Source organism: Corvus cornix, chromosome 11 (genome assembly GCF_000738735.6).
Source record: "Corvus cornix cornix isolate S_Up_H32 chromosome 11, ASM73873v5, whole genome shotgun sequence".
Taxonomy (NCBI): Eukaryota; Metazoa; Chordata; class Aves; order Passeriformes; family Corvidae; genus Corvus; species Corvus cornix.
Window position 1 is genome coordinate 7,471,542 of NC_046341.1, and position 13,350 is coordinate 7,484,891.

Sequence of the window (13,350 nt, forward strand, 5' to 3'; positions counted from 1 at the left end):
GGGCCTGTTGTGTTTTTCAGAGCAGCTCTCTGCAGATTTCAGACCTGACTTTATTTCCCTCATTTGCATTGTATTATACATTTTCCAGTCCCTAGGGAGAGAGGTGGCTTCAAATAGAGTCTGTAAGCAGTAATCACCTTTTCCACCCCTTCATCCCTGTGATTTGTTACGGACAGAGCCCCTGTATTCCCCAGGGGCTGCTCTTTAGCAAGAACCAGTGCTGCACACACTGAGGCATTACAGGCACCTACATTTCCATTTGTGGGTAGGAAGAGCAGACTACAAAGCAGTATCAAGCCTCAGAAAGGATATGGGAAAGGACATGGCAGCTGGGATGCAAGGGGATACATCCCACCTCCCTCCCAACTGGTTTTCCCTGTGCCCACTCTGCTCCCTGCCTTCCCCTCCTGACTCACGTCAAGACTGAGGCCAGTGCCCTGCAAGGCTGTGGTGTTTATGCACACAGGTGTCCCTCCTCATTACAGCAAAGACCAGTACATGCCAGAGGCCACAGGCAGCTGGGCATGACTGCTGACACGCCATTCCTTCTCCCTCCCTTTGCCTTCTTCCCTTCACGCCTGACCTGCTCTCTGCCTCTCCAAACAGGCCACAGCTTCCTTAGGAAGAAGAGGTCACACCAACTGCAGGCTGGCTGTGACCAGCCAAAACAAGATTGACAGATACAATCTACATCCCACCCTTGATCCAGAGAGTTGAGATGGAGCGATAGCCACAGCCTGCACATAAACACATGCTTCGACACTGCCAGCTAAAACCAGACAGGGCCCGCAGAGGAGATGACAGCTCAGGACAAGGAGATCCTTAGCCCCTCCACATCCCTCTGCCAATACTCTCCCCAGCTTCCACCTTTTACACTGCTCTACCAAGGACATCTAACCCCAACCACAGCCACAGAAGGCTTGAGCAGACTGCTGGAAGGTCTTTGGAAAGGGCTCAAGACAGGGTGAGAAGCCAATGGGAGTCCTTCAACCAAGTTTAAGATCTAGTCACCTTGAATGCAGTTAACTACACCTCTGAACCCCTGTGGTGAGGGAGCAGACTTCTCCTGCCTGCCCGGGGCATGAGGAAATTCAAAGACACAACCTCTGCAAAATCTCTTGCACGGACTCGACAGCTCCAAGAAAATCCTCCTCTCTGCCTAGCTCTGGTGCCCTGACCCGGCAGAGTTGTGTGATCGGATGTCAGGGCCCTCCAGGAGCTCTATCTTTACTTTCCAATGGATGCAACTAGGTTTTGGCCATGTTTAATCACCATGCCAGGAATAAATAGGGAAATTAATATCTCCTTCCCTTCTTAGAGACTCTAGCACTAGGACAAGAGGCAACAGGCAGAAACTGATGCACAGGAAGTCCTACCTGAATACGAGGAAGAAGTTTTATACTGTGTGGGTGACCATGCACTGGAACTGTTTGCCCAGAGAGGGTGTGGAGCCTCCCTCACTGGAGATGTTCCAGAACCACCTGGACACAATCCTGTGCCATGTGCTCTGGGATAACCTTGCTTGACTGAGGAGGTAGAACCAGATGACCCACTGTGGCCCTTTCCAACCTAACCCATTCTGCAATTCTGTGACTCATTTACCTTATACAGGGTGTTTCGAATTATTTCAATATTCATTTCATCCAGGTCCTGTTCAGATATGCAGTCTTGGAAGAAAGCAGCTGAAACAGAGACAGAAGTTAGCATTGCCCTAACCAGACCCATGGTCAGCACTTTCCAGACTCCTCTATAATACCAGGCAGAAGCACACCCTGTCTTGAGTTTGTCCCTCCTAGGCCTGGCCCTTATCTTGAGCAGCCAAACTGTCGTGACTCAAAACCTCAGGCTCCACCATGGTTCCTTAGGCCATAATAATTTTTGGGGTTCTCATATGAAAGTCTTGCTTCACCCTTAATCCTATGGTTTTGTTAACAGCCTATTCCCAGCAGAAATTCTCAGCTCCAGCCTCCAGTTATCAGTGATACAGAAGCCTGTATTTAAAAATAAGCAATCCCCAAACTGTTCCCACATGCAGGCACTTGGAGGTGACAAGGCAGCTTTGAACTGCCTGCTACAGCATTGCAGGAGTGCTTAAGTACCTGTGAGACAGCAGCTAGTGAGTCACAAGGAGCTGATGCTTCTGCCTCCTTCTACAATATCTTAGTGTGGATTAAGAAGGCATGGTGATGCCACAGCTCCTACAGACCATGACACTGGTCATGGTTTGAGTCAGGAGTTGTTTCTCCTGGTCAAGTCTATCAGTCTCATTTTCTACGTCTTCCAAGTGCTTTTATTTCTCTAGCTGGAAGTTAGCAACAGGAGACAGAATAAATTAGTAGGACTTGGTAGGATGCTCAGTCCTACATACTTTGCCAGAGTACCTCTGGGAGGGAGTTGTTGTTGCCACCTAAAGAACACAGATTTCAGACCAAACAGGTGCTGTAAGCTGCAGATATAGATGAGTTTTGTACATCTACAGTGCAATATAATGCTGCTGGTGTGTTCTTGCTAGCAAATGAGTGGTACAATAAAACCCACTGACAAGACTTCCTGACTTCTTCAACTCTCACTCAGCAACCAACTTTGCTGAATTTGCTACAAAGAGAAATCTGATCTGTCTCAGCTTACACACTGCAGCTGTGGGTAACAGACACCACAGTTGTGCTGAGAACTGACCAGTGCTCTGCTCTGTGCAACAAACCAGCTGCAATGCAGACTCACACCTCTGGCCTGCACCACTTTTATAGCATGAGCTGCCTGGAGGGACAGCAGCCACAATGTGGGTCAGGAGAGTTCTGAATGGAGGTTAACCTCCCCAGAAGTTTCTTTGCAGCATCAGAGCACAACGCCACGTGGCTGGGGGAACACTGTTCCCAATGGCTGGCAAAAATGCAAACAGAGTGTGCCAGGACTGGTTTTTACTGCAGGACGTGCTGGCCAGCCTGGATAGCTAAGCAGTGGCTACTTCAAGAGTAGCTGAGGAATAAGTACACAGCTATTTCAGTTCTTGGCCCTCCAATATCCCAAATTAGGCTTACAGCAAATCTCATTTTGCCCTGTTAACCTATGAAAGCCATTTGGGGTTAGGCATTCCCACCAAGCCACGTCGCAACTCAAGTCCTTTTAGGAGATAGAGCTGCTGTTCCTTTGCGTGTGGTCACTGGAAAGAGTGCAAGTTAAACAACTGAAGCCTGCATGCCTGCTTGTTTAGGCAACACAGCTACTCCCCATGTTCCCCTGCTGAAGAAATGCCACACTAGTTGGTACACAGCCCCAAGGGCATGGCCAGGGCAAAGGTCTGGAGAAGCCGGCCCAGCCAGGGCTGAAGCAGGCAAAACAAACTCATGTGCAAGTACATGAATGCAAGAGGCAAAGACCCTCAACTGCCAGCCATCTTCTCCAGAACCACCTCAACACTGACATGGGGAATTTTCACTCCATATTCTGCTGGAAGCTTTAAGGTCTCTGAGACATAATCTCTGAAATACTCCGTTCTATCTTCTTGCCAAAGTGGGAAGGTTCCCACTTATTTGTGAGGAGGATTTTCTTCCCACACATCATCCCTACAGTGGGCTCAACTCAGCTGCATGCAGAGCCTCAGTTCTCCTGCTGCGTTGTTGTCGTCCTGCCTTGCAACCCAGATCTCTTGAGGCACGTTCTCCCTTCTTTGCTGGACACAAGTCATTTTTCCATGACAACTACTTCATTTGCCCCATTATTACACAGAGCATTTGCAAAAGCACTTCAGTTCCAAACCCAACTATTTCTATCAAAGACAGTATGATGACTTAGAGTGTTTTGTTCTTTCTAGCAACCCCAAAAGAATGACTAATCACCGACTCAGGCATATCTCATTACGTTATTGCCCACAGATGCTAAACTAGCAAGTCACCTGTGACTACCTCCCCTACTGCTGCAAAGACTTCCATATTTTCTCCAGAACCACTTCCTACACTTTTTATCTTTAAAGAACACATCTATCTGACTAGCTGTTCATAAGACATTTGATTTTAGTATTATGTGCCTCCTAAACAAGCCTGTAGCCCTGAGACAATATACTTCAGTCCAAGATGCTGCTATACAATGAGTTTTAAAAGGCTTTTGGAGATTTCTTTGTTTTGCAGTGGTTGTTTGGGCTTGTTTTTTGTTTATATAAAGGGCCTTCATTTAACTAGTGCTAATTTTAGTAGTCTCAGAACAAGACTGGGCATGTGCAGATCTCTGTAATTATCTATAAAAACTGCATACAAGAAATTACCCAATGGTCCAACTAAAAGTGCTGGAAATCAAATTATTTGTTCCAGCAGAAGACCCAATAGCCCTTCACTAAGGAGACTCAAAGCCTGGCTCACAAAAACCAAACTTTCCAGCAGTCTGCCCTACCACTGTGCTGGCCCGGACACTGATTGAAGGGTACAGAGAGCTAGCTGGTTCTCCAGAGGAAAAGATGGCATAGGACAGGCATAAACCTGAACTCAAGCCCAGCCACCACAGGCAGTACAGCCACAGCTCTGCATTACCCACTGCTTTGTCTTCCTGGAACACAACTTAGGCTTAGCTGGAGCTAGTTAGACTGGGGGAGAAAGGGACATCTGTTCCACCACACACAGCTGAGAGGTATTTTGAATGGCTCCACTCACCCAGGGGAGTGTCCACCAGGATTGCATTGTAGAGCTCCGCAGGTGTCTGAGCAATGTTCACAGCTTCCATCTGCTCGAAACTTCCCAGAGGATGGCACTTGGGCACCAGTTCAGAGATGGAACGCTGGTGCAGAGTCCCAGTGATCAGCAGAATGACATTGTCAATCATGTAGCTGTACCTGGAGGAATGAGAGAGGAAGACTGAAACAATACGTATAATACGAAACCCAGCAACAGGCACACATCATCTCCTCATGAACATCTCCAGAAAGATGCAAGCTTCCCACAGAGAAGTACTAAGGTACCTCAGCGTCTGCTTATCATGCCGACCTAGGAAAAGGCAGTCAGGCATAATCCCAGGCTTTGATTTATGCCACAGCTGAACCACACCATCTGGGTACCACTTACCACTGAAGAGCGCTAGATTGGAACTGACTTCTGGAGGTCTCTGGCCCCAACCCTGCTCTGAGCATGGTCAGCTCTAGCTGCTCAGGCAAAAAGACTTCTGAATGTTCATATGAACTTTGAATTATTTGCAAGGATGTGTATCTCACAACTTCACTGGGGGTCTGCTTCAGCATCTGACCACACTTGCAATGAAAAGGCTTTTCCTAACATTCCCCCGTGGTCATTTGTCTACTGTCTCTAATTCTAACCCCGCACACCTCCAAGAGGAGCCTGGCTCCAGCTTCAGTGCCAGCAACACTGCTCCATCTTGCCAAGTGAAAGGAGGAAGGGTCACATTTCTGTAGCCTCACTCTGTTCCAAAAACAACAGGATGGGCAGCTTTGGCACAACCTTCACTCACACCCTCACGAAACTACACACAAGGTTTTTCACACCTCTACACCAAAAGTTACAAACTTCTTAGCATTAACCCAAGTTATGACATCCCAAACCAAGTTTTCCACTTATGTTGTTCAGGATTAGCAGATCCAGTCTTTGGTACTGCAGCAACGGGACATTCAATCTGGAATCACAGCACCTGGCATAAGTTCCACCAACACAAGCCCTTTGTGGCCCTTCTCCCCAGTATGTCCATGTTTCTCCTGCAGTGAGGAGCTCAGAACTAGGCACAGCACGCAGGTGAGGCCTCCTCTAGTGCTGAGCAGAGGAGAAAGAACACCTCCCAGTACTCCCAGTCCAGCCAAAGAACAGAGACACAGATGGCCTGAAGACTGGGGACACATGAAAGGCTGGTAGCCTTCTCCAAGTAGAAGGTCCAAGCAAGCGATCAAGGCATCACATAAATACTAAGTGTCCCCAGCAAGAACAGCAGTGATGCTCTAGGCATCTTAACCACCAGCTAAGCCACAAGCCAACCAAGCTGAGAACCTGAAAAACATCAAATGAGATGAGGGGGTTTTTTAGTCAGAAGTTGCCTTTGCACAAATCCCTCAGTAGCACCGGGAAGAGGCACAGATGCTGAAGAGAAGGATATGTGGCATTTTACACTCCCTTGATCTCACTGCTAGAACTCTAACTCTAAAAAGTTAGATGATGGAAAAGACCTGAAGAAGCTCCTTGGCAGGAGCTGCTCCAAAACAACCGAGATCAGGCCTGAATTAGAATGGCAGAAGAAGGTGTGCACATCTGGAGTTGAAGCTCTGCTGAGAGTCAGGCTTCCCACAGGTACTTGAGTACTGAAGAAAGGAACTTAAGGCCAGCATCCTGGGACTGTGGCAAAGACAGGCATGGCAAAGCTCTGGTGATGTTTGCCAGACTCACATTGGGATGCTGTTGGCCTTTGTATTTCCAAGGTAACAAGGAGCACAGTGCAGACCTGCTTCCCTTTAACCACATCAAAGGCAGGTAAGCAGAGCCAGTTAAAGGCAGATTTTACTAGTTTTTATTAGATGGGCTTATTGCCTCTCAAATATGCTCAAAGGGCACGTCCATGAACAAATCAAATCCACACCTTAGTTCCTCAAACAGGCGCTGCTTTTTTCTCTCCACACTGCAAGGCTGAGTAGTGCACCTCCTGGCCCTATGATTTTTGCAGAGCACCCTTTTGTGTTTGCAGCCTACCTTTCCTGGTTCAATCTAGAACCAGGGCAATCAGCACAAGCTTCACGTACTAGGAAACCTCCTTTTGCCTTTTAATCCACAAGGTCATTATCTTCCCTCCTGTTTGTGCAGCTCTCACCATGGAGATGATTGCAATCTCCAGGACAGCAAGAAGGGCCTGTTTATGAGAACTGAGGTAAGTCCCTTGCAGTAAGCAGCTGGTTCCTGGTAAATAAAAGCATCTGCACCCTAACACAGATGCTTCTCCATGAGGTGCGCCAGAACAAGGATACAGAAGATCATTTTCCAGCTCCACCATCTGCCCTCAACATGAAAGTTTCCTTTGCGCAACACAGTAGCCTTAAGGAAAGACCATAGGCAGCACTTCTCTCAACAAAGCAAAGCACAATATACGATGAGACCAAATTTGTTACTTTAACTCAGCCTACAGTGAGGGAATAGGTAAGGAAATAAGGTCATGTATGCCAGCCCACCTCCTTCCTATCCCCAGTTTACTACAGATACCACTCTCCACAAGATACTTGCAAGAAGCCTGGCCAAAGTCAGGACAAAAAAGGAACTGAGGAAAACTGTTTGGAGCCCTTCTGCTCTCAGGTCTTCAGAGCAGCTTACTGGAGTCCCACCAAGCTCATTCATGCCTGCCCCGTCCAACTCAGCACAAAAACCACAGCCAGGTTTTGGGAGAGCTGCCAAAATCTGACTCTCTTCATACATGGAAGCTCCTGCTTTCAGACTGATGGTGCCAGGAAAGACAACCCAGCTGGATTCCAGTGCCAGAGAGCAAAGCACGGCCCTCCTTGTTTAATTTATACCCCTTAATTTGATTTTTCCTCATCCTTCAGGGAGGTCTGGGAAATGCATGGTCTATAACCCAAATGCCAATGCCTCTAAAGAGGCATCAACTGTTTTAAAGATTACTTCACCCACTTAAATCTTGCTGTCAAAGGATTCATCCCTGCAGGAAGAGTTAACATGCGTGAGATAAAGGGGGGAATTCTCCTTCAAATTTCCATCGTGACAGCATTTCAAACCTTCACAATAACAAGGGAGATACAGCAGGACAAAGGTCTTCTTGTGCCTGTCAAGGCCAGCCAGACATCAGCACCACTACCTAATCCTTGATGGTAGTTCCATTTACTTCAAGCAAGCCCAGACCACCCTCATTCACATTCAGTCCCTACTTCATCCCAATAAAACCAGTCACAGCTTAGTCACTCATAACTACAAGGCAACTCTTCTAGTGCCAGGGCAGCTGGAAAAGCCTCTTCTCATCTGTGGAGCTTTCTGCTCATCCAGGGGTATGGGCACAAAACTGGCCAGAGTGTGACATGCACAGTTACACCAGGCATAACTCCTCCTGGAGGTGTGGTATATTCCAGAAATTCACGTTCACAGAAATACAATTTTAGTCAATACTGAGAAGCGTCAGTAACATCTCACAGGAAAGTATAACTTTTTATTAAAGAACATAAAACAGTCAGCAAACATAGGAATATCCTCAGCATCATCCACAGCAGGAAAGAGATGATGATTTACAGCTTCCTGAAGTCCGAGACAACTGGAGCCACGATCTTTGCTCCTCCAGCAACTCCCACTGCAGAACAATATGCATTGGATGACACTCAGATAACAAGAACAAAATCAGACTAGGATATGCCTAGAGAAGCCAAAAGAGGGGGGTTGGTGGGCCAAACCTTCCTTCCAGCAGCAGCAGGCCAGAGTTCACTCTCACTGCTGGTTTTGGGAGGTATGGTCTCAGGCAGACAGATCAGAGACCCCTCACAGAGAAGAGAGGAGAGCCAGCCCCCAGAAGCTAAATCCTGACATAGTCACCCATGGCTAGCTATGGAGTAGAATCAAGCAAGGGTAGAGCACACGTGCAAAAGCCATGCACAGGTACCTTGACAATGTATGTTTCCTCCTTCTGGCATTACTTAAGTACAGACACTGATAAATGAGAAATCCAAGAAAGACTGCAGTGGCCCACTGAGTATTTGGAAAGGCTGTTTTAGCAGGGGAGCACATGAAATGCATGAACACTCATCACATGGGGCGTTTACAACTTGGCTGCAAGGCACTCAAGCACAGCACTGCAAGGCAGTGACCCCAAAACAGTTACACCTTCTCCCTCCCCCACTTACTAATCTAATCTAATCATAAAGAGTCATTGTCCTACAAAAGATAGGTTGGTTTTTTATTGCTTTCTGTTCCAGGACACTAAAAAAACCGTCAACAATACTGCAAGTGGTCACAAAGCATGAATAATGATGGAACATTGCATGACCTGAGATTCTCAGGGATCCTCCAAAAGTAGAGCCAAAACTGTAGCTTAGCAGCTGCTCTGCAAGGGATCATGAGGACAGCCCTCCATGTCACAGCCAACAGACAGCAGTGGGCCAATGCAGAGGTGCATAGCAGGAGTTTTGTTGGGATGGGTTGAGGTATTGCCTTGCTCAGGCAACTTTAATGCTTTCCAAAACCAGCATTAGACGTTAACTCAGACTACTGTGAGCAAGGCCAAAGTCCTTATGTGACTGCACTGGGCAGTTACTCAGATTACTATAGAAGCATGTATTTATTTTGGGATGAAAAAGCGAAATTTCCAGTGGGATCAGAGCAGTGCTTCGAACTCGGCATGAATTCTAGAGACAGCTTTAAAAGATAATGAAGTTGTTTTGACTATAGTCACTTTAGCATCTAGTGCTTCCCTCTTGCAGCTCATTCAGTTCACATACTCAGGGGGTGTTGGGAGAAGTAACTCAGGGAAAAAGTTTCAGGCTGGTTGTACCACTACTTCCTTGGGTTTGTGCATAAATACAGAGATCCATCTGTATCCCACTGGATACTGTGCTGGTACACAGAGCCACTTGTCACACCTCTCTCAAGCTCCAAATGTTAAGCAGCCACGGGGGAAAGCAACACAGACTTCAAAGCCCAAAAGAGCAGTGGCTGACACTAAGAATAGTGCCAACAGCTGAGATGTTTGTATCTGCGGGGTCAGCTTGAGATCATTAGTAAATAACTGCACAGCTGTCCTGATCTGGAAAGAAGAATGTTGCACATCAGGAAGATCTCAGTGTCTCACTGAGACTTGTTTGAATAACAGACAATGGATGTGAACAGAGTCAAATCCTTTAATCAGTTTTTCAGCTTGTATTAGAACATGTCAGATCAGCAGCAGTTCTACCTCTCATCTGCAGCTGAGGTCAGACAGTCCAGGGAACAGCAAGAGCAGATGCAGTGTGCAATGCTCTCTGCTCAGTGTCCTTGCTGGTCTCTTCCTCTTTGCACATTGTCCTTCCTAGAGTCACACCAATACAAACCATACCTAAGTGCTACATTCATGAACCTGCCAAAGAAAAAGCTCAGAATTTCATGGTTGCCACCACAAACCAAGGGCATTGAGCCAGTAAGTGGGTGCTCTGCTAAACTTAGATCAACAAGACCATCTGAGAGCAGAGAGTTATAACTTCACAGTACTACAGAGGCTGTGGCAGCCTTTCAAAACCAAGTATCCAGGAATGTTCTCAGCATTAATCTATATTTAGCTGTATCTCCACATGATTTTTACTATCCTCTAGTCTATGTCTCTTGGGATACTGACCTCAGTTTTCCACTGGTATCATCTGTTAACTCACAAGCAGCGATACAGTGTTAGCTGCATTAAACTAACGAGAAAAAAGCTACACAAAGTACTTTTAATTTTAAGGCTTTATGAATTTGATTCAGTGTTCCTGATCTGTAAAAAACCCTTGAAACACCAGAGAATGTTTTGAACACCTTGCAGCCTGGTGCAAGAATCTCTGGTTGCCTAAACTTGATGCCTCAAAGCTTGAGAAACACAAGGTTGATACGCAAAGCTGAGCCCTGGCACTCTGCACCATGTTGAGCAGACTTGAGCACTAATTACATTTTAAATATTGCCCAAAACCATGTAATCATGCTGCTTTCACAGGAACCAGCTGCAGAAGTCAAACTTGCACAAAGTTCTTCTAATCTTACATGTAAAGCACAAACCCCCAAACATTTCACAGATATAAAATAAGAGGAAAGGGTGCACTGTTCACATTATCCCCCAAACTGTCTCTAGTAGCTAAGAAACCTGAGTTTAGAGGCCCAAAAGCCTTTATCTACTTCTCAGTGAATGTATGGTCTGGACCCAGCCAATGTGCAGAACATCTCTGTGCATACAGACCTGATGCCAGCAGAAGACAAGAAAATTCATCGTCTCATTTGACATGCAGTAAATCATATGAGGCAGCTACAATATTTAGTTCAGTCTCTAAGTATTGTGGTACCTAGGCAAAGCTCTACACAAGTATTCACTAGACTTCAAACTAGCTTACAGAACGGACCTGGGAGAGGTGACTCAGACCCAAGATGCCCCCAGGAAGCCTTCAGAACCCTTGGCCTCCAGGCCTTCTCTGGGCTGAACATGACAGTCTAGAGCATTGGGTGAGGCAAATCAATGGAAAGGTAAAAGGAAAACAAAGGCTGCTAAGGTCAAGCACTAAAGACCTTGGGAATGGTTTCAATCAAGGAGTGAAGCATGTTACACGTGCACAGAAATGCTTAGTGAGTGCACACTCAGCTGAAGGCATTGCATACAGGTGTTCTTCTGCAAAAGCTGCAGTCACATATAAATTGATTTGAGGAGCATCAATAACCTCTAATACACACACTCCCTTCCCTTCTTGTTTTATGCCTCTAACAGACATTCTGTTCAGCCTGTCAAGGAAAAGACTGCAAGAAGGAGCACAGGGGAAGTACAAGGACTGGTCCTGCAAACTGCAGAATCACCAGAGGAATTCAGCTTTAAACAAAGCCCAAGAAGACAGAAGTCCACACACTGCCTGTGGATGACACCACATAAGCTTGGACAGGGATCTTATCCAGGGGCAACGAATTCTCACTTAATCACCCACAGCTTGCATGCTAGGGCCCCTTCTCAGAGCTGCAGTGTTTCACCAAAGACGTCTTTATCTTAGTGACACATGGGCTGACATCTGGAGCTCATCACTCAGTTTTTGCTGCATCTTTACTGCCACCAGTAACATTTTGTTATGACATTACTGTCACTACCAGAGCTCACTGTTTGCCAGGCACGGTGTTAACACCTTCCAAGTGAAGAACAGTGCTGCTCCATAGGAGGAAAGTTCTGTTGTTCCCATTCAAATCCACTGGCCAAACGAAATGTTTTTCAGGCACCAGAGGTCTGGGGAAAAAAAGCATCCTCTTAATGTAATATACAGTGAAATACACCTTTCAAAGATTTCCTTTCTAATGAGAGCACCCACAGTCACACCATGACTCCCACAGTCACCACCATGCAACCCAGTCCATTGTCACAGACACTGGTTCTGGGAAACCAGTGAGATCAGCATCCTTTGGGAATGCAGGTGAGCAGATGCAGCTCTGATGCCACCATCCAGAGGACACAAGTCTCTGATCATTTCCAGACCATTAGCTACATGCCCTCTTATTTTGAATATTGTGTAATCCCTCCAAGAACTTGGCTTATCAGTTCAACTTTGCACTCCCTGCAAACAGGGAAGCTGTTTGTCAGAAACCTGCGCTGCTTTGCCAAAACAATCTCTGTCAGAAAAGGCTCTTAAACCTTTTATTGCAGGATCCCCAGCCACTACAGTAAATTTTGCTTCCTAACCCCACTGCCACCAAGGACCCTGACTGAAATTGTAGAGTGTAATTTTAACCACAGCAGCATTAGGAAAGATCCTTCAGATTGTTGCACTTGCCCCACTGAACTACACTAATGTAAAGCATTTGGAGGGTTTTTTTCCTTCTGCAGGAAAGGATTTCAAAAGGATGTAGTCATATTTTGTAACCTCCACAGTTGTGCCAGGATGCACACTCCAGTACACTCAGAATGAAGACAGGCAACTTCCTACTCCAGAGAGGAGGATTACTGCTCTTGAGCTCAAGTAGCAATTGAAACAATTTGGCTGCAGAAAAACCACTGCTGCAAAATTAAAATTGAACTCAAAGTTGTGCAGCAGAAACTAGATCTATCCAGTGCAGGGGAGAGGCAGAGCAGGACCGGGTCAGAGAGAAGGTAACAGAGGGAAGTGTGAGCTAAGAAAAGGCACGTGCAAGGGGAAAAGGTACATGCAGCCTCATCAAAAACACATCTTGTGACCACAAAAACATACTGAAAGCCAAGTTCCCCACTGCAACCTCAGGGCAAAAAAAGAACCTGGTTCCCAGCCCTTGCTGGTAAGATAAAGATAAAAGATGACCTAGTCTGTCCTCTGATGACAGGCTTGATCCCAGATTTGGAAGACGTATTTAGACCCAGCTTGCCCCCAACCCTCACTCCCACAGCACACTCAGTGTCCACAGTTACCCCCAGCTCCCCCCTGAAGACAAGACCAAACCCTTCTCTGCCCATCAGTTTGCTGTGAGGGTTCAAGGGGCCCAACAGCTGCCAGAGCCCTGACACTGGTCTGCTGCAAAGCCAGACTTTCTGGAGCAGGGAAGAGACTGTGCTGAAACAAGGGGGAGGGAAAAAAACCCAAAACAAACCCCAAACAAAAAACCACCACGCAACAAAAAACAAACAAACCAACCCAAAAAACCCACTACACCCTTCTCCCTACCATTGGAAAAATACTAAAGCTGAAAATCTGATAAGCCTACAGCAGGTTAGAGTCAGGATTCTTTA

At 46.5% G+C, this 13,350-nt stretch overlaps 1 protein-coding gene across 1 annotated transcript in view; it reads right to left on the minus strand.

Moving 5' to 3' along the window:
• The window catches only part of ATP6V0D1 (ATPase H+ transporting V0 subunit d1), a 34,491-nt gene that overhangs the window by 5,749 nt on the left and 15,392 nt on the right, over positions 1-13,350 (minus strand). Inside the window, exons 3-4 of the mRNA XM_010403431.3 lie at positions 4,641-4,819; positions 1,603-1,682 (exon numbers count right to left, since the gene is read on the minus strand). Of these exons, the coding sequence (XP_010401733.1) occupies positions 1,603-1,682; positions 4,641-4,819 (259 nt within the window). The remainder of the gene's footprint in view (positions 1-1,602; positions 1,683-4,640; positions 4,820-13,350) is intronic.